The 19,792-nt window shown below is 45.5% G+C and overlaps 1 protein-coding gene across 1 annotated transcript in view; it reads left to right on the top strand.

The window, feature by feature from the left end:
• Positions 1-15,624, top strand: part of LOC125462292 (complement C1q tumor necrosis factor-related protein 1-like) — a 30,554-nt gene extending 14,930 nt beyond the window's left edge. Inside the window, exons 2-3 of the mRNA XM_048552163.1 lie at positions 9,873-10,120; positions 14,616-15,624. Coding sequence (XP_048408120.1) covers positions 9,892-10,120; positions 14,616-15,169 — 783 coding nt within the window. The 5' untranslated portion in view covers positions 9,873-9,891 and the 3' untranslated portion in view covers positions 15,170-15,624. The remainder of the gene's footprint in view (positions 1-9,872; positions 10,121-14,615) is intronic.
• Positions 15,625-19,792: the final 4,168 nt, after the last annotated feature.

The following is a 19,792-nucleotide window of genomic DNA, read 5'->3' on the forward strand; positions in this document are numbered from 1 at the left end:
GCACCCGCCCCGCGCCCCCCCCCCCCCAGTGGTTGGGAATGCCCTCGACTGTGTCTCCCGCATTTCCCGCAACTCATCCCTCACACCCCGTCCCTGCAATAAAAACCAAAAGTGAATCCCCCTCGTCCTCATGTACCACCCCACCAACCTCTGGATCCAAAACATCATCCTCCGACACTTCTGCCATCTGCAATCCGACCCCACCACCAAAGACATTTTTCCCTCCCCACCCTTGCCTGCTTTCCGGAGGGACCACTCTCTCCGGTACTCCGTTGTCCGCTCCACACCCCTCCAACCCCACCACACCCGGCACCTTCCCCTGCAACCGCAGGAAATGCTACGCTAGCCCCCACACCTCCTCTCTCACCCCCATCCCAGGCCCCAAGATGACTTTCAATAATAAGCAGATGTTCACTTGCACATCATGTGATATACTGCATCCGCTGTATCTGTTGTGGCCTCCTCTACATTGAGGAAACCAAGCGGAGGCTTGGGGACCGCTTTGCAGAACACCTACACTCGGTTCACACTAAACAACTGCACCTCCCAGTCACGAACCATTTCAACTCCCCCTCCCATTCCACAGATGACAGGTCCATCCTGGAACAAAAACAAAGTTGCTGGGAAAGCTCACCAGGTCTGGCAGTATCTGTGGAGGAGAAAACAGAGTTAACGTTTTGGGTCCGGTGACCCTTCCTCAGAACTACACCTTTACTGGCTCTATCCCCACCTCTTTAACTTGTCTGTCTCCTCTCCACCTATTTTCTCTATCCATCTTCGATCCGTCTCCCCCTCTCCCCCTATTTATTTCAGAACCCCCTTCCCCTCCCCTATTTCTGAAGAAGGGTCTAGGCCCAAAACGTCAGCTTTCCTGCTCCTCTGATGCTGCTTGGCCTGCTGTGTTCATCTGGCTCCACACCTTGATATCTCTATCCCAATACTCGGGTTAACCAAGCAGCAGTGATCTGTGTTCTTCAATAATTCAGCAACGTGGACAACATTCAGCAGATTCTTGGATGCACTGAAGAAGATCCAAGATGCGGTGCCTTTGCATGACCCTCCTAATCTGATGACAATTAATGCAATTAGCAGCAATATTCTCTACAAAATACCCAGCAAACAAGCACTAGTCGCACAAAATCATCTCTGTTGGGTGCAATATGTCATTTGTGTGTCTGATATTAAACTTCCAAAGAACCTCTGTCTGTCGCATGAGATTCCTCAGAAGTGAATGGAAACATTTTAGAGATATCCTCGAAACAATCTTGAAGGGGTCAAACATCCCATAATTTGGGAACATTCTGGCTCGTGAATGATCAAACAGAGGAGGCCTCGGAACCAGCGAGGGACTTCATTGGAAAAGTGCAGAGTTGAGCAACCATCTCTTCAACCCTTCAAGTGCCACCTGGCCCACATGTGGCAAAGTCTGCAGATTGCGCATTGGACTGATCAGAAGTTTCAGAATGCATTGAACCAGACTGGAAACAAGTCATCCTTGATCTAAGAAGTACAACAAAAGAAAGGACTTCACAGTTTTCAAACAGCAGGTGAAAGATTCAGATTAGGGTAATTCTCCTATGACTATATCCCATTTTGAGGATAGTGAGCTCACAGGCATAGTAATAATACAGTGACAAAATGACAGGCATTACATTGATACGACTAATAGAGTCATCAACAAATGTGAGAAGTTTGCCATTGAACAGGTTGAAGAGAGGGTATTAAATAGTTTGTTTCATTTCATTACTACATTTTTACAATCTAATACATCCAACAGCCAAAACAATTCGGCATTGTCGTTACTAAATGAAGTGGAACAGATGTCCTCCTGATATCAGTCCATAATCTTCACAAAATTTGTTGCCCTTTTCCCATTTAAAATGAAATAGTCTTAAATCCCTGTTCTTATGAATGCCAAACTCTGCATTCAGTCTTTGCCTCAAGGTATGAAACCAGACAATGAAGTGAGCCAGTAAATGTTGCTTTTCAAATTGTGTTTGGAATCAGTTCCTCGCCTTGATGGTGAGCAAAACTGTTTTCTTTGCAGTGTTTGGCAGGTGTCACAACATGAGTTCATTGGCAGCAGCATTGATTGCTTCCAAATGAACAAAGACACATACAAAGGTAATTTTGCATCACCTGCAAAACGTATTTCAAAAATGTCCTTTAGTTTTTCTCCTTTAATAACCATCAAACCCGGAATAGTGCTTTGCAACTGTAACACAGAGAACCAGTCCATTTTTTAAATTCAGAGGATGTTTGATATTGAACAAACAGAATTCCACAGCTAATTTGAACCCCACTGACATATAAGAAACTTACAGATTTTTAAAAAATCGCTTATTTGCTTCTACTAGTTTACACTATCGAGCACAAGCCACATCAATTGTAGATTCTCTCCAGTTTTTAATCTGAACAAACATGCTGGAAAAGTTTATTATCCTTTCTTCACCCCAAAGAACTGCTGTCAGGTGTTGCTTAGTTGGCAGGATTCTTCTTCTGAGTTGGAAGACGTGGGGTCAAGTCCTAATCCAGAGATTGGAGCACAAACTGCCTCCACAGAGCTGTAGAGTCTTGCAGCACGCAAACAGACCCTTTGGTCTGGCAGTCTAGGTATGAGGGAGTATTGTTGTTCAGAAAAGTGTGTGCTGTTTTTTCTACGTACCCTCTTAAGGTGAATTTAAAGATCTCATGAGTTGTTTCGATAGAAGAGTAAGGTAATAATACCCTCCACTGTTGCCACCTCCCCTCCCCCCTGTGTTGTGAACAAATAGAACATAGAACATAGAACATAGAACAGTACAGCACAGAACAGGCCCTTCAGCCCACAATGTTGTGCCGACCATTGATCCTCATGTATGCACCCTCAAATTTCTGTGACCATATGCATGTCCAGCAGTCTCTTAAATGTCCCCAATGACCTTGCTTCCACAACTGCTGCTGGCAACGCATTCCATGCTCTCACAACTCTCTGTGTAAAGAACCCGCCTCTGACATCCCCTCTATACTTTCCTCCAACCAGCTTAAACCTCGTGTTAGCCTTTTCTGCCCTGGGAAATAGTCTCTGGCTATCAACTCTATCTATGCCTCTCATTATCTTGTATACCTCAATTAGGTCCCCTCTCCTCCTCCTTTTCTCCAGTGAAAAAAGTCCGAGCTCAGTCAACATCTCTTCATAAGATAAGCCCTCCAGTCCAGGCAGCATCCTGGTAAACCTCCTCTGAACCCTCTCCAAAGCATCCACATCTTTCCTATAATAGGGCAACCAGAACTGGACGCAGTATTCCAAGTGCGGTCTAACCAAAGTTTTATAGAGCTGCAACAAGATCTCACGACTCTTAAACTCAATCCCCCTGTTAATGAAAGCCAAAACACCATATGCTTTCTTAACAACCCTGTCCACTTGGGTGGCCATTTTAAGGGATCTATGTATCTGCACACCAAGATCCCTCTGTTCCTCCACACTGCCAAGAATCCTATCCATAATCCTGTACTCAGCTTTCAAATTCGACCTTCCAAAATGCATCACCTCGCATTTATCCAGGTTGTACTCCATCTGCCACCTCTCAGCCCATCTCTGCATCCTGTCAATGTCCCGCTGCAGCCTACATCAGCCCTCTATACTGTCAACGACACCTCCAACCTTCGTGTCGTCTGCAAACTTGCTGACCCATCCTTCAATCCCCTCATCCAAGTCATTAATAAAAATTACAAACCGTAGAGGCCCAAGGACAGAGCCCTGTGGAACACCACTCACCACTGACTTCCAGGCAGAATATGTTTCTACAAACATTTAAAGAAGAAAGTGTTAAGAAAGTAATTGTGGCCTGTTAGAAAGTGAGTTTGGAGAACTGATAATGGTAGATAAGGAGATGGTTGATGAATTGAACAGATATTTAGCATGGCTTTTCACTAAAGAGGATACAAAATACATCCAAGGAGAAGTGATAAGTCAGGAAATGGAAAGAAGAGAGGAACTCGAGAAAATACAATCACCAGAGAAACGGGATTAAACAAATGGTTGAAACTGTGAGCTGACAAGGATGGTGCACTCTCTCCAAGGGGCTTAAAAAGTGGCGAATGAGATAATCGATGCATTGGTTTTAATTTTCCAAAACTCACTTCAGTTTTTCAGTTTGCAAAATGTCTTTGGCACCACCCTAAATCTAACCACAGTCACACTCTTGATGATGCATTGGCTATTATATCATGCTCCCTAGAAATGTAAACAATCTATGTTAAGTGATTGAATAAATAAGCTCCATGAGAAGATTATCACTTCTCAATTCTTAAATTTCTCAACAAAATTTAATGGATATATCCAAGGAATTTTGAAGGAGGTGAGGGTAGAAATTGTGGGCACTAGGCATAATCTTTCAGTCTTCCCTGGACTCAGGGGAGGTACCAGAAAATTAAACTACAGCCTTGTTCAAGAAAGGCTGTAAGAATAACCCCAGCAATTATAGACTTGTCAGTTTAACTTCAGTAGTTGGAAAGCTTCTAGAAACAATTATTCAGGATAGAATTAGTTGTCACATGGAAAATGTGAGTTGATTGGCAAGAGTCAGCATTAATTTCAAAAGGTGAAGTCTGCTTTAATTAACTTGTGGGGATTTTTTTTGAAGTGGCAACAGAAAGGCTTGAAGAAAATATTGCTGCCAATATGGTATACGTGGATTTCCAGAAAATGCTGGACACAGTGCTGTATAACAAACTTGATTTGATTTTGAGACAACACAGTGTGGAGCTGGAGAAACACATCAGGCCAGGCAGCTGAGGAGCAGGAAATTTGACATTTCAGTTTGGGACCCTTCCTTAGCCATTTCTGTAGAAGGTCTGCTGGATTCCTCCAGCTTCATACTGTGTCATCTCAGACTCCAGCATCTGCAGTTCTTACTATCTGTGATTTGATTTTGATTTTATTGTCACATAGACTCAATCACAAAAGTACAGGAGTACACAGAAAAGTACATAATGTCGTCACACAAAGCATCATCTTAGGTACAATGTATCTAGGTACAGAATTTAAGAACAGGCTAGAAAGAAAGAACAAAGTTAAAAGTGAAACATTGTGGTAATTATAGGTTAGCGTAAAACATAGGAAATAAAGCTACAAGTTACACATTGTAGACCTTCTTGGTTTTAAGTAGAAGATAAAGCAATAAAGTTGAAAGTTCAAACATTATAGTTTTTCTTAAGTACTTAACCATGAAGGGAGTGGGCTTTGAGGAATCAACTCAAGACTGGAGGTCCACGCTGGACCGAGAGACTGCCGAAAGACCATCATATTGGGCCGAGAGATGGCCATGGCAGGCCACTGAGAGATTGCTACACCAGGCCGATAGGCTGCCACACCGGGCCAGGAGGTCATTGCACCAGGTCTATGCAGAAAGCCCAAGGCCAGAAGTTTGAGGCTGAGAGAAAAATGAAGAAAACACCAAAGAGAAGGGAAAAGAGAGGGAAATGAGAAGAAAATCTACTGAGCTCTATCTGGGGCAAGCGCCTCCATCAACATTCTAGGCCTGATTTGTGAGAGAGGCTGTTACAGAGAGAGTAGGAACTGGAAGAAGGTCGTTGGTCACGGGAGACAAGGGTCAGCAGCCATGTGGACACAACATTGGCTGAATGACAAAAAAAACAGAGTAAGTGCCAATGGATAATTTTCAGGCCAGAGGAAAGTTTGCAGTAGAGTTACCAAGGGTCAGAATTTCGACCATTGCTTTTCCAGATGTAATGAACTGGATGGGGGTGTACAGGAGACAATTTAAAATTTTGAAGATCACACTAAACTTGGTAGAACTACAAACTGTGAGGAGGAGAGTGTGAAACTCCAAAAGGGCATTGACAAGTTGATCCTCTGATGGCGCGGTGCTCCCTTAGCACTTACCCTCCGACAGTGCCCGCTCCCTCAGCACTGACCCTCCGACAGTGCCCGCTCCCTCAAGCACTGACCCTCTGACACTGCCCGCTCCCTGAGCACTGACCCTCTGACACTGCCCGCTCCCTCAGTACTGACTCTGACTGTGCCCGCCCCCTCAGCACTGACCCCTCCGACAGTGCCCGCTCCCCCAGCACCGGCCCTCCGTCTGTGCCAGCTCCCCCAGCACCAACCCTCCGACAGTGCCCGCTCCCCCAGCACCGGCCCTCCGACAGTGCCCGCTCCCCCAGCGCCGACCCTCCGACAGTGCCCGCTCCCCCAGCACTGACCCTCCGACAGTGCCCGCTCCCCCAGCGCCGACCCTCCGACAGTGCCCGCTCCCACAGCGCCGACCCTCCGACAGTGTGACGCTCCCTCAGCACTGACCCTCCGACTGTGCCAGCTCCCCCAGCGCCGACCCTCCGACACTGCCCGCACCCTCAGTACCGACTCTGACTATGCCCGCCCCCTCAGCACTGACCCCCCCCAACAGTGCCCGCCCCCTCAGCATTGACCCTCCGACAGTGCCCGCTCCCCCAGCACCGACCCTCCGACAGTGCCCGCTCCCCCAGCACCGACCCTCCGACTGTGCCAGCTCCCCCAGCACCGACCCTCCGACAGTGCCCGCTCCCCCAGCACTGACCCTCTGACAGTGCCCGCTCCCCCAGCGCCGACCCTCCGACAGTGCCCGCTCCCCCAGCGCTGATCCTCCGACAGTGCCCGCTCCCACAGCGCCGACCCTCCGACAGTGCCCGCTCCCACAGCGCCGACCCTCCGACAGTGTGACGCTCCCTCAGCACTGTCCCTCCGACAGTGCGACTCTCCCTCTGCACTGACCGACCAACAGTGCGGCGCTCCCCCAGCACTGACCCTCCGACAGTGCCCGCTCCCTCAGCACTGACCCTCCGACAGTGCCCGCTCCCACAGCGCCGACCCTCCGACAGTGCCCGCTCCCACAGCGCCGACCCTCCGACAGTGTGACGCTCCCTCAGCACTGTCCCTCCGACAGTGTGATGCTCCCTCAGCACTGACCCTCCGACAGTGCGACGCTCCCTCAGCACTGACCCTCTGACAGTGCGACTCTCCCTCTGCACTGACCGTCCGACAGTGCGGCGCTCCCCCAGCACTGACCCTCCGACAGTGCCCGCTCCCTCAGCACTGACCCTCCGACAGTGCCCGCTCCCTCAGCACTGACCCTTCGACAGTGCGACTCTCCCTCAGCACTGACCCTCCGACAGTGCCCGCTCCCCCAGCGCCGACCCTCCGACAGTGCCCGCTCCCCCAGCACCGACCCTCCGACTGTGCCAGCTCCCCCAGCACCGACCCTCCGACAGTGCCCGCTCCCCCAGCGCCGACCCTCTGACAGTGCCCGCTCCCCCAGCGCCGACCCTCCGACAGTGCCCGCTCCCCCAGCGCTGACCCTCCGACAGTGCCCGCTCCCCCAGCGCTGACCCTCCGACAGTGCCCGCTCCCACAGCGCCGACCCTCCGACAGTGCCCGCTCCCACAGCGCTGACCCTCCGACAGTGTGACGCTCCCTCAGCACTGTCCCTCCGACAGTGTGATGCTCCCTCAGCACTGACCCTCCGACAGTGCGACGCTCCCTCAGCACTGACCCTCTGACAGTGCGACTCTCCCTCTGCACTGACCGTCCGACAGTGCGGCGCTCCCCCAGCACTGACCCTCCGACAGTGCCCGCTCCCTCAGCACTGACCCTCCGACAGTGCGACTCTCCCTCAGCACTGACCCTCCGACAGTGCCCACTCCCACAGCACTGACCCTCCGACAATGTGAAACTCCCTCAGCACTGACCCTCCGACAGTGCGACTCTCCCTCAGCACTGACCCTCCAACAGTGCCCACTCCCACAGCACTGACCCTCCGACAGTGCCTGCTCCCTCAGCACTGACCCTCCGACAGTGCCCGCTCCCTCAGTACTGACCCTCTGACAGTGCGACTCTCCCTCAGCACTGACCCTCCAACAGTGCCCACTCCCACAGCCTTGACCCTCCGACAGTGCCTGCTCCCTCAGCACTGACCCTCCGACAGTGCGACTCTCCCTCAGCACTGACCCTCCGACAGTGCCCTCTCCCTCAGCACTGACCCTCCGACAGTGCCTGCTCCCTCAGCACTGACCCTCCGACAGTGCGACTCTCCCTCAGCACTGACCCTCCGACAGTGCCCTCTCCCTCAGCACTGACCCTCCGACAGTGCCCTCTCCCTCAGCACTGACCCTCCAACAGTGCCCACTCCCTCATATATTCCACATAATACAGGACATCGTGCTGTGTATGAATGACTGACTATCTGATATGGCAACAGTGACTGCAATTCATAATAATATTCAACTGGCTGTAAAGTGCTCTGGGGCATCCTGGGGTTGTAAATCTGGCTGTGAAGTAAATGGGACTCTTTCTTACATGTAAAACCCCACACTGCATGGACAGGCAAACATGTGGAATTAATCACAGAGTTGCAACAACTTTTTTGATGAAGATTTCATTTATTTTGTGCTTGTGGGTGAAAATGATCTTTGCTTTACTCTGCTCCTTCATTGTGCAGAAATGAGTGTCATTGGTAAGGCTGCCATTTACAGCCTATTTCTAGTTGCCATGAGATGATGATGGTGTTGAGCGGTTACATTTGTCAAAGTATTTGGCGCAGCACAGTGGCTCAGTCGTTAGCACCGCTGCCTCACAGCGCCAGGGACCTGGGTTTGATTCCACTCTCAGGCAACTCTCTATGTGGAGTTTGCACTTTCTCCCCGAGTCTGCATGGGTTTCCTCCAGGTGCTCCGGTTTCCTCCCATAGTCCATAGATGTGCAGGCTAGGTGGATTGGCCATGCTAAATTTCCACGAAGTGTTCAGGGATGTTTACGTTAGGTGGGTTAAACATGAGAACTGCAGGGATAGGGGAATGGGTCTGGGTGGGATGTGCGTTGGGCCTGAATGGCATGTTTCCACACTGTAGGGATTCTATTAATCTATCTCTCATGGTGTTGTCACATTTAAAGAGCAGCAAACCTATGAGTTTGAAGCTGCAAATGGACTGGGTGTTTTTGAAGGCCTTTATGTAAGAGTGGCTAGTTCAGAGTTGGCATGTTCTTTAAAGTAACATCCCATGACCTCAAGTACCCAACCACCCAAACCCACCACTGGTCACCTGACATGCCACAGTGTCCCTCCTTCCCATACGGATTGGTAATTTTTGTCTGTCAATTCATCCATTTCTTCCCTATCACCAATATTTTGATAGCTTTTCTTTATTTGTGAGATATGGGTGACACTGGCTGGGCCCAGCATTTATTGCCCACCCTTATTTGCCCTTGGAAGGTGGTAATGAGCTGGTTTCTAGAATAGCTGCAGTCCATCTGCTGTGAGTTGACCCACAATGCCATTAGGGAGGGAATTTCTGGCTTTTGACCTAGTGTCAGTGAAGGAATAAAGATATATTTCCAAGTTGGGACGGTGAGTGGTTTGGAGGGGAATTTGAAGGTAGTGGTGTTCCCATATATCTGCTGTTCATGTCCTTCTGGATAGAAGTGGTCATGGGTTTGGAAGGTGGGCCTTTGGTGAATTTCTGCAGTGCATTATGTAGATAGTACTCACTGCTGCGACTGGGCGTTGGTGATGGGGGAGCTGGTGTTTTTTTATGTAGCGTCAATCAAGCGGGCTGCTTTGTGCTGGATGGTGTCAAGTTTCTTGAGCATTGCTGGGGCTGCACCCATCCAGGCAAGTGGTAAGTATTCCATCATTCTCCTGGCTTGTGCCTTGTAGATGGCATAATAATAAAAAAGTTTTGAACACAGCTATAATTTTTCCCCAAGGACTTTTTGCTTGCAGCTGGACAATTATCTTAAATGCTTGGGCAATCCTGGAGATTCAGCCACCTCATCCTCTTTTGTGTATATTGCCAGGGATAAATACTGATTATTTTCTCTATCTCCCCCTGCACAGGTTATTCTGCAGTTGAAGAATGAAGGGTTCCATTGCTCTGATTGTTTCCTTCCTAGCTGCTGCTGCCTCGCCCAAAAGAATTCTCTTTAAAAAGCAGACGCTCCAATCATCATGCGTCCGATGCTGTGGTCCTTTGGAGAAGCCGATGCATCTGTATGGGCTGTCATCTAGCCAGAGGGTGGCAAGTGACCATCCCACCTACACCATTCCTGAGATCAAGCCAAAGATAGACATGACTATACTAAAAGGTCAGAGCCAGAAATTTCTTGGCCACTGGTTTTGCACCAGAGCAAGTCTGATTTTAGCTCCAAAGTGCCATTTTACTGCATTCACGCTTCTGTTGTGAGCCACACCAGTCATCCACTTTATCAGATGGGACAATGCCAGGTTATACACTTTTAACAGGAAGAATACAGAAACTGAATATTATTTATGTAATGAAAAAAGACTGTAGAAAGCTACGAAACAGAGGACTTTGGAGCTCTTGTCATTGTAGCACAAAAAGCGAGCATCCAAGTTCAGCAGGTAATAGGGAAGGGAAATGGAATGTTGGCCTTTATTTCAGAGGAAATGCTGTATAAAGTTTGGGGAGGTTTTGCTCAAACCACTAGTCAGACCTCAGCTAGAAACTTTGAGCTGACCTGGGCCCATTATCTAAGGTAAGACATATTAGGTATTGGAGGCAGTCCAGAGAAGGTTTGCTTGGCTAATACAAAGTATGGGCAAACTATCTTATCAGGCAAGTTAAATAGATTGGGCTTGTACTTATTGGAATTGAGAAGAATTCGAGATGACCTCATTGAAACATGCAAGATTCTTTGGGGACCTAAGTCGATGCAGAAAGGTTGTTTCCCCTTGTGGGAGATTCTAGAACCAGAGGGTACTATCTCACAGTAAGGGGTCATTGATTTAAATCAGAGACGAGAAGGAATCTCATCTTTCAGAGGATAATGAATCTGCAGTTGAAAACCTTACTTCTGCCAGTGCCTGCAGCTAGAACTACAGACTCCAAGCAGGGTGAGGATGGTATTGCAGTAACAGAACATATGCAAAATGATGGGATAGTGTAGGGAGAGGGGCTTAGATTAGTTCACAGGTCGGTGCAACATCGAGGGCCGAAGGGCCTGTTCTGCGCTGTATTGTTCAATGTTCTATGTTCTAAGACCGTGACCGTGAACTTTTATACAACATCCTGGCTTGTGAAGGTGTTATGTACAGCTTCTCCCAGATTTCGTTCACTGTTGCTTAAGGAACATCATTTTAGAGCCTATATTCCAAGTCAACTGAATAGATCATATGCTCCCTTACCAGACAGAGTGAGTGGAAGGAACAATAGCTTTGTGAGGATTGCAGGCTGTTCCACAGCGTGGGGCACTATTTACTGAATGCGCATCAACTTGATTGCTCCATTTGTCAACTTTTTTTTGAACCATTATTCATTCATGGGAAGAGGACATTGCTGGCTCAGCAGCATTTCTTGCCCATCCCTAATTGCCCCAAGGGCAGTTCAGACTCAACTACTTTGCTGTGCTGTGGGTCTGGAGTCATATGTAGCCAGCCCAGGTAAGGAATTTAGTTTCCTTCCCTAAAGGACATTGGTGAACCAGATGCATTTTTGTGACAATAAACAATGGATTCATGGTCATTATTAGACCCTTAATTCCAGATATTTTATTGCATTCAAATTCCACCTTCTGCCATGGCAGGATTTGAACCCAGGTCCCCACAATGTTATTCAGGTCTGTGGATTAGCAGTCTAGCAACAGGCCATTGCACCCCCTACTGAGAAGTATTCTGACTGAAAGGGATTCCATCCTCGTGACATTGAGTGGGCCTCCTCAGTGTATCAAACAGGTCAACGTCTGGTATCTTGCTGGTCACATCCTGTGGCACCCACATTTGAACGACCAAAACAAACCAGAGGGTGGCTACTTGGGTGACGAGCAATATGTAAAGGATATGTGATCGGAGTGCAGAATGAACTCTAACTTGGGCTGGCACATAAGCCGTCATCCAACAGACCTGTGGTGTTCAAAAACAGTGCCTCTGCTGCCTGAATCTGATAGGTTCTGCTGACCACTGCAGGACTCCATGTCGAGATGTGTGGTGGCTAGTTTCATACTGTACAACCTCACTATCATACAGACAAAGAGCTTGTCACCAGATACATGGCAGCAGCAGGAAGATGAACAGGGAGAGGAGGGGGAAGTCCGAAGATAACCTGGACAACACTTTCTGCTCAAATTAGCTATAGCTGAATCATTTGAGTACAATAGCAGGAACTGCAATTAATAACGCACCCATTGTTCATCCTCCATCACTTCTAGATGTATTTCCTGCTGTATCATATCTTTCCATGAAAAAAATTCCTGAGCAACCACTGCTCAATGCTTGAAGGGACAAAGCCTTACGTTCAGTTTCAGAATACCATTCATTGAGTTGTGTGGCAATGCCACCCAACAAAATTGGGAAGATTCATAATAGAGCTGGAAGCTCAAAACTGGGCATCAATAAGGGTCATCATCAGCAGCATCATGGCCTAACATTACCCCCACACTACCGTTACCATTGAGGTAATCAATCCTGTTTCAGTGAGTCATAGAATTGTACAACATGTAAACAGACCCTTTTGTCCAACTCATCCATGCTGATCAGGTATACCAAACTTAACAAGTCCTATTTGCCTGTGTTGGTCCATATCCCTCTGAACATTTCCTACTCGTGTGCCTGCCCAAATGTCTTTTAAATGATATAACCGTATTTCATCATAGAATCCCCACAGTGTGGAAGCAAGCCATTTGACACAACAGGTCCACACCACCTCTCCGAAGATATTGTCACCCAGACACATTCCCCTAACCCTGCATTTTCCATCTCTAACCCACTAACCTATACATCTCTGAACACTACGGGCAATTTAGCATGGCCGATCCACCTAGCCTGCACATCTTTGGACTGTGGGAGGAAACTGGAGCACCTGGAGGAAACCCACGCAGAACGGGGAGAATGTGCAAACTCCACACAGACAGTTGCCTGAGGTGGGAATCGAACCCGGGTCCCTGGCGCTGTGAGGCTGCAGTGCTAACCACAGAGCCACTGTGTCATCTAACTACAATTTTACCTGCTCAGAGGCTCGAGGAGCCCTTCTTGCATGCAGCTAGATCTGAATGACATTCAGGTTTCATCTGATACAAGGCAAGTGATGTTTACCACACAAGAGATAAGCAATGACTCACTGTCAATGTACCCCAATGTCTCAGGTCAGGGGAATATTTATCAATGCAGGCAAATAAGGCAATCTGACTGGGTGATAATGCAAAATTCTTTACTTTCCATTGATATATGCATAAGGTATTGACTAAAATGAAAATCCCACTGTGTTCAGTGCTTTGATGATATTACGTAATGAATAACAGGTAGGTGAGGTCTTGCTGAGATATTTATGTCACTCAAAACTTTCACTCTTTACGTGCAGGAATTTCATTGTGACTTAGTTATTCCTCATTTTGTCTGGAACAAAGAACAATATGACAATACAGCACAGGAACAGGTCTTTTCGCCCACAAAGACTGGACTGATTCCGATTCCTTATTTAGACCTGCTTCTTATTGCCTATATGTGGTTTCTACCCCTCTGTTTGCCTCCCATTCATGTGTCTATCAAGATGTGCCTTAAATGTTGCTAATGTGTCTGGTTGTACTACTGCCACTGACAGTGCCTTCCAGGTACTCACTACCCTCTGTGTGAAAAACTGTCCCTGCAATTCTCCCTTAAACTGTTCCCCCTCACCTGGAACCTGTGCTCTATTATATTTGACTTTTCCACTGTTGGAAAAAGTTTCTGACTATCTACCCTATCTATGCATCTCATTGTTTTGTAGACCTCTATCTTGTCACTGCTCAGCCATCTTTCCTGTGAAAGCAATGAGTTTACCCAACTGCTCCGCATAACTAAACCCCTTCAGAACTTCAATGACTCTTCAGCATTCTGGATCAAATTACACAACGCAGACAAAACATTGGATGAGATAATGGGAACTGCAGATGCTGGAGATTCCAAGATAATAAAATGTGAGGCTGGATGAACACAGCAGGCCAAGCAGCATCTCAGGAGCACAAAAGCTGACGTTTCGGGCCTAGACCCTTCATCAGAGAGGGGGATGGGGGGAGGGAACTGGAATAAATAGGGAGAGAGGGGGAGGCGGACCGAAGATGGAGAGTAAAGAAGATAGGTGGAGAGGGTGTAGGTGGGGAGGTAGGGAGGGGATTGGATGAGTTTTGTTCTCCAGTTTTCTGATGGTGAGGTTAAGTTAATCTCTAGTACACCAGCCTGGTGTCAGCACACATAGCTGATGTGATATGTTTCAATTAAATATAGTGGCAGGACCCTCTTGCAGAGCTTGAACACCAGTGTAGATCAGCTGATAATGGGAACTGCAGATTCTGGAGGATCCAAGATAATAAAATGTGAGGCTGGATGAACACAGCAGGCCAAGCAGCATCTCAGGAGCACAAAAGCTGACGTTAGCCTCTCTGATGAAGGGTCTAGGCCCGAAACGTCAGCTTTTGTGCTCCTCAGATGCTGCTTGGCCTGCTGTGTTCATCCAGCCTCACATTTTATTATCTATAGTGTAGATCAGCTGGTGTTTCTCTGCTGTGGGTTCGATGTAATTCCATGCAACAAGCACACCTCCTGGGGAAAACAAAATGCTAACACAAATCGAATATTAATCTCTTTATACAGGCTCCAAAGGAGAGAAGGGGGAGAGAGGAATGCCAGGAAAAACAGGAAAAACAGGACCCAATGGTTCCATGGGTATCACTGGCATCAAGGGAGACAAAGGACAAGCAGGCATTCCAGGGCATAACTGCAAACAACATTATGCAGCGTTCTCGGTTGGCCGCAGGAAGGGCATCCAGAGCAAAGAGCTCCAACCTCAGCTGATTTTTGACACTGAGTTTGTCAACCTTTACCACCATTTCAACATGTTCACTGGCAGGTTCTACTGCTACATCCAGGGGGTTTACTTCTTTAACCTCAACGTGCACACCTGGAACTTTAAGGAAACATACCTCCACCTCATGCGCAATGACCAGGAGGTGGTGATCCTGTACGCTCAACCCAGTGACCGCAGCATCATGCAGAGTCAGAGTGTCATGCTGGACCTAAGTGAGAATGATGAGGTGTGGGTGCGCCTTTACCAGGAGAACAGGGAAAACGCTGTTTATAGTGGTGCAGGCGATATCTACATCACATTCAATGGCTACTTAATCAAGGCAGCAGTAGAGTCGGATTAGAAGGGCCGGCCGGCAGTGCATTGTCCCATTATTCAGACTAAATTATGGTGAAAATCATGACATCATGAGGACAGGTTCTATAGATGAGACTGTATTCACTTGAAGATTAAAGGGCAATCTAATTGAGGTGTTTTAGATGATCAAAGAAGGTGATAGGTTGATAGAGAGAAGCTAATTCCTTTGGTAGAAGAGCCCAAAGCAAAGGGGGTATCACCTTAACATGAGGATTAGGTCATGTGGGGGGGATGTTAGGGAGTATTTTGTCATACAGAAGTTATTGAAAATTTCACACATTCTACCCCTAAAGGCTGTTGAAGCTGGGGATTTAACTGTCAATTTAAAAATAGATTGATGCATTTCTGTTAGGCAATGGGTATGGAAGAATATAGAACCAAAGTGAGTAGAAGGAGCTCAGGAATAGATAAACAATGAGCAAACGGAATGGTGGAACAGGTTCAAGGGGCTGAATGGCCTATTTTTTGTTCTGATGTTCCTTTGTATTTTTACTTGTATATAACTCATCTCTGATCATTATCCTGTGATGCACTTTCCTATTGCAAATCTGTCGATTCTAGTCTTGAATGTTTTAACTGATTCCCAGAATTCACAGGATTTAGGTGGAAAGGATTCTGTATTTCTATGACCTTTATCAATAAAAGTGCTTCCTGGTTTATAATCCTGAACACATAATTCGAATTTTACCTGGCCAGCATTTTGAACCTGACTGCGCTCAGGCAGTGCTCACAATCTGAATTCTGGCCAAGGTCATTGAGGTGATAGATTAACCCTTTTTTTCTCACTCTACAGAAGCTTCCTGACCTGCTCAGCATTTTCTACATTTGCTGAAGATTTTGAACATCTGCAGTATTTTGAATTTCTTTCAGTTCTCATGACCTTTCATTGTCCCCTTTATTTTTCTACTTTCCCCAAATAAGGTGTATATCAAGCATTAAACTCATCAACACTAACGTGCATTCATATAATACTTTTAACATAGTTCTTAGATGTTTCACTTAGATGCATTGCCAGAATTTGACACCGGGTAACATAAAGGTATATTATGGCAGATGAGCAATGCTGAGTTGAAGAGGTTGGTATGAAAGACCATCATAAAGGAAGAAAGAGGGTTAGCGGGTTCAAGCAGTTTTCCACAGAAATTCCAGACCTTACTGCCTGGGTAGCAGAAAGAATGATATAGTGGAGTGATTAAAACTGAGGATACATGCAAGGTTAGAATTGGGGGAGCACAAGATTTCAGAACTTTGACTGTAGGAAATTACAGATACATGAACATTTGAAAACAAGAATGAAGCTTTCAAATTGGGGCATTTCAACAAGAGACATCATAGGTAGTTCAATCAGCACGGGGTTTCTGAGTGATTGGAACTTGGTCTGCAGTCTTGCATGTCCATACACTGGGTTCCAGTAAATATCATAAGTCAATGACATTGTCACTCTATACATTTATGTAATTAGAAAATGACAAAATTAAGTAGCTGCCCACTGAAGTGATGGATCACTTTTAACTCAATAACCAGTATAACACCAACTTATATTCTTGCACATATGTTACTTTGTCTAATAAAAAAAAGCAGACCATATGTGTTTTACTTTTCCTATCAGTAGCCTCTCAGTAGCTCCAGGGAAGTTTCACTTTCTCTGGTCTTTATATTTCTATGTTATTATTTTGGCGCTACGACAAACAGAAGAATTATATTAATTAAGCGACTCGGATTTCAGAAGCAGCTTTGTTATTGTAATACTAATCCTGTGCAACAGGATAAATATTTCAAAGCCACTCAATTAAAAGCAAAGTTTTTAATATCTTTTCCACCAATCTTCATCTATTTACTCTCTATCCTAATTTTAATGCATTAACTTTGCGTTAGACTTTGTTAAAAGAAAAATCAACGAGACTTTAACTGAGGCCCTGACTGTCCAGGTTGAGGTGCACCTGAATACTCCCATGGCATTATTTTGAAGGACAGCAGGGGAGCGTTCCCTGGTATCCAAGCCAACAGTTGTCCTTCCATTTTCACTTAGTGTGTACTTCTTTTCATAGGTTATCTATTTGGGATTATGTCATTGTTGTAGAAGATTACTAATCGTGAACTGACTGCTGTCTTTCCTACATTAAAACACTGACTGCTTCAAAAGTCTTTCATTTTATGTAAAGCATGTGGAAAGACCTGAGCTTTTGTGAGCCACTATATTTATAAGATTCCTCAGTTTTTTAGTTCACCCAGAGGTGATGTGAGCTCCCTTCACCACTTTATTTCACTGTGCTCCCATGTTTCGATTTGCCTGCTGCTTTTCCTAGAAAACAGAAAGCCCTTACAATCTTGGTAATTTTAGTTTGTTTTCGTAGAATTATGGAATAGTACAGCCTTGTAGTATAATGTCAATATCAAAGTTCAGGTTGTCACTAAATTTCCCTGAAAGTGTAATCCCATTACTGACACGGGGGCGTACCACAGCATATTTTCTCCACTTTAAAGGTTTTCAGTCCTTGAGTCAATTTCATGCAATATATGTATCCTGGACTCCTTTGAGCCTATGGGTTCCAGTTTTGCTAACATGCTTATTATATTGTATTTAACAAGTATTTCAGGCATGATTTTGTCATTTTTTGTCATTTAAAAATATCACAGAATAAAAAGGACAGCCAATGTGTAAAGATATCCTTTGGAAATCCTCAGACTAACCTCAGACTCAGGTGAATAAAACCAATCCGCTGTAGCTGAAGTTAACAAGGAATGCCATTATTATTGCATTGGTGAAGACTCTGGTCCTAGATAAATATTCAAACATACAATCACTATTGCAATTTTTTGTCCAAACAGTTTTGGCATATACTGTATAAAGCTTTCTGTTAGGAAATAATAGGATTAAGTGACAAAAACAGAAATTGCTGGAAAAGCTCTTTCTAGAACATCTGTTTTTGTTTCTGATTTACAGTGTCTGCAGTTCTTTTGGTTTTTATATCGGAAAAAGTGAGACCTCCAGATAATTGTGCAATTTCCTTTGTTGCTCGATTGAATTTTATGCTGTTCAATGTTGGAGATCATAGCTATTCAACTAAATTGGACAGTGGGGAGAATAAGTTCTCTTTCAGCCCATTAGCCATTGTATTTGAATCTGATTGAGACAGATTAAACAACAAATCATAATTCTAAAGAAAACTCATTTGAACAACAACTTGCAACGGTGGAGCACCTCTAATGTAGTAAATCAGTCTAAAGTACTTCAAAGGAGCATAATCAGATATAATTGATGGTAGGTATATTTATAGTAATGGTTTTGTGGGAATGCTTGATCTGGATCTTTTGTTCTGATAGTTATACGAGTGATGAACTGCAGAATAATGCACTTTGGCACTGTGCAAAAAGATGACTAATCATTGTACTCACATTTCCTACTGCACAATCACATTTCTTTACAGCAGCCTAGAGTTATAAAACCAAATGGCTTCACAAATCACATTGAATCCAAAGACATAGTGCAACCACAACAATATGAGCCTGTAAAAGTACTTGCCTTCCATGTACAGCATGCAAGTATAATATGAGAGTTTTATACCACTCATGGAATGGGCTGCTTCTGTGATCGCATACAAGCTGCATGGTTGCTATTCTCATCTGCGATGATGGGCAATTAACACTAGCTTGAACACCAGTAAGATATTCTTATTCATGGTTCATTAAAGCTTATCTTCTTAAAATTCATATTTTAAGAAATATGAGTAAACTGTATGTACTTAATTGTTTGCATCCTGATTACTTTAAGATTTCAAAATGTGGGAAGTTTCCCATTTCCTCCAAGTAAATTTCTTTCCTTGGAATATGTATTTTCCTAATCAATTATGACACTGAGAAATGTTGCAGGAATTCAGACTTCTTTTATCTTACTGTAAACTGATTTTTAAAAATTTCATCGTCAATTGCTTTTTGGTATGAGCCGATGTTTAGTCATAGAGTCGTAGAGTTACACTGCATGGAAACAGGCCCTTTGGTCCAACTCATCTGTGCCGACTCGACCTCCCAATCTGACCTTAGTGCCACTTGCCAGTATTTGGACCATATCCCATAAACCCTTCCTATTCATTTAATCATTCAGATGCCTTTTAAATGTTGTAACTGTATCTGCCACCACCACTTCCCCTGGCAGCCCGTTCCATACATGCACCACACTCTGTATGAAAAAAGTTTCCCCTCAGGTCCCTTTCCCCTCTGAACTTAAACCTATCCCATTAATTTTGGACTCTCCCACCCTTGGAAAAAGACCTTGGCTGTTCACGCTATCCATGCCCCTTATGATTTTATAAATCTCTATAAGGTCACCCCTCAGCCTCTGACCCTCCAGGGAAAATAGCCCCAACCTATTCAGCCTCTCCCTTTAGCTCGAACTCTCCAGTCCTGGCAAATTCCTTGGAAATCTTTTCTGAATCCTTTCCAATTTAACAGCATCCTTCCTGTAGAAAGGTGTCCAGAATTGTATGCAGTGCAGTTGGTTCTGCTATAATTGTTGCGCTCCTGTGCTACATCGCGTTATGGAAAATCGTGCTACAGAAATAATAGGACATATGAAACAATCAGGGTTGGGGCAGACCATCAAATAATATTC

This window comes from Stegostoma tigrinum, chromosome 23 (assembly GCF_030684315.1).
Source record: "Stegostoma tigrinum isolate sSteTig4 chromosome 23, sSteTig4.hap1, whole genome shotgun sequence".
Taxonomy (NCBI): Eukaryota; Metazoa; Chordata; class Chondrichthyes; order Orectolobiformes; family Stegostomatidae; genus Stegostoma; species Stegostoma tigrinum.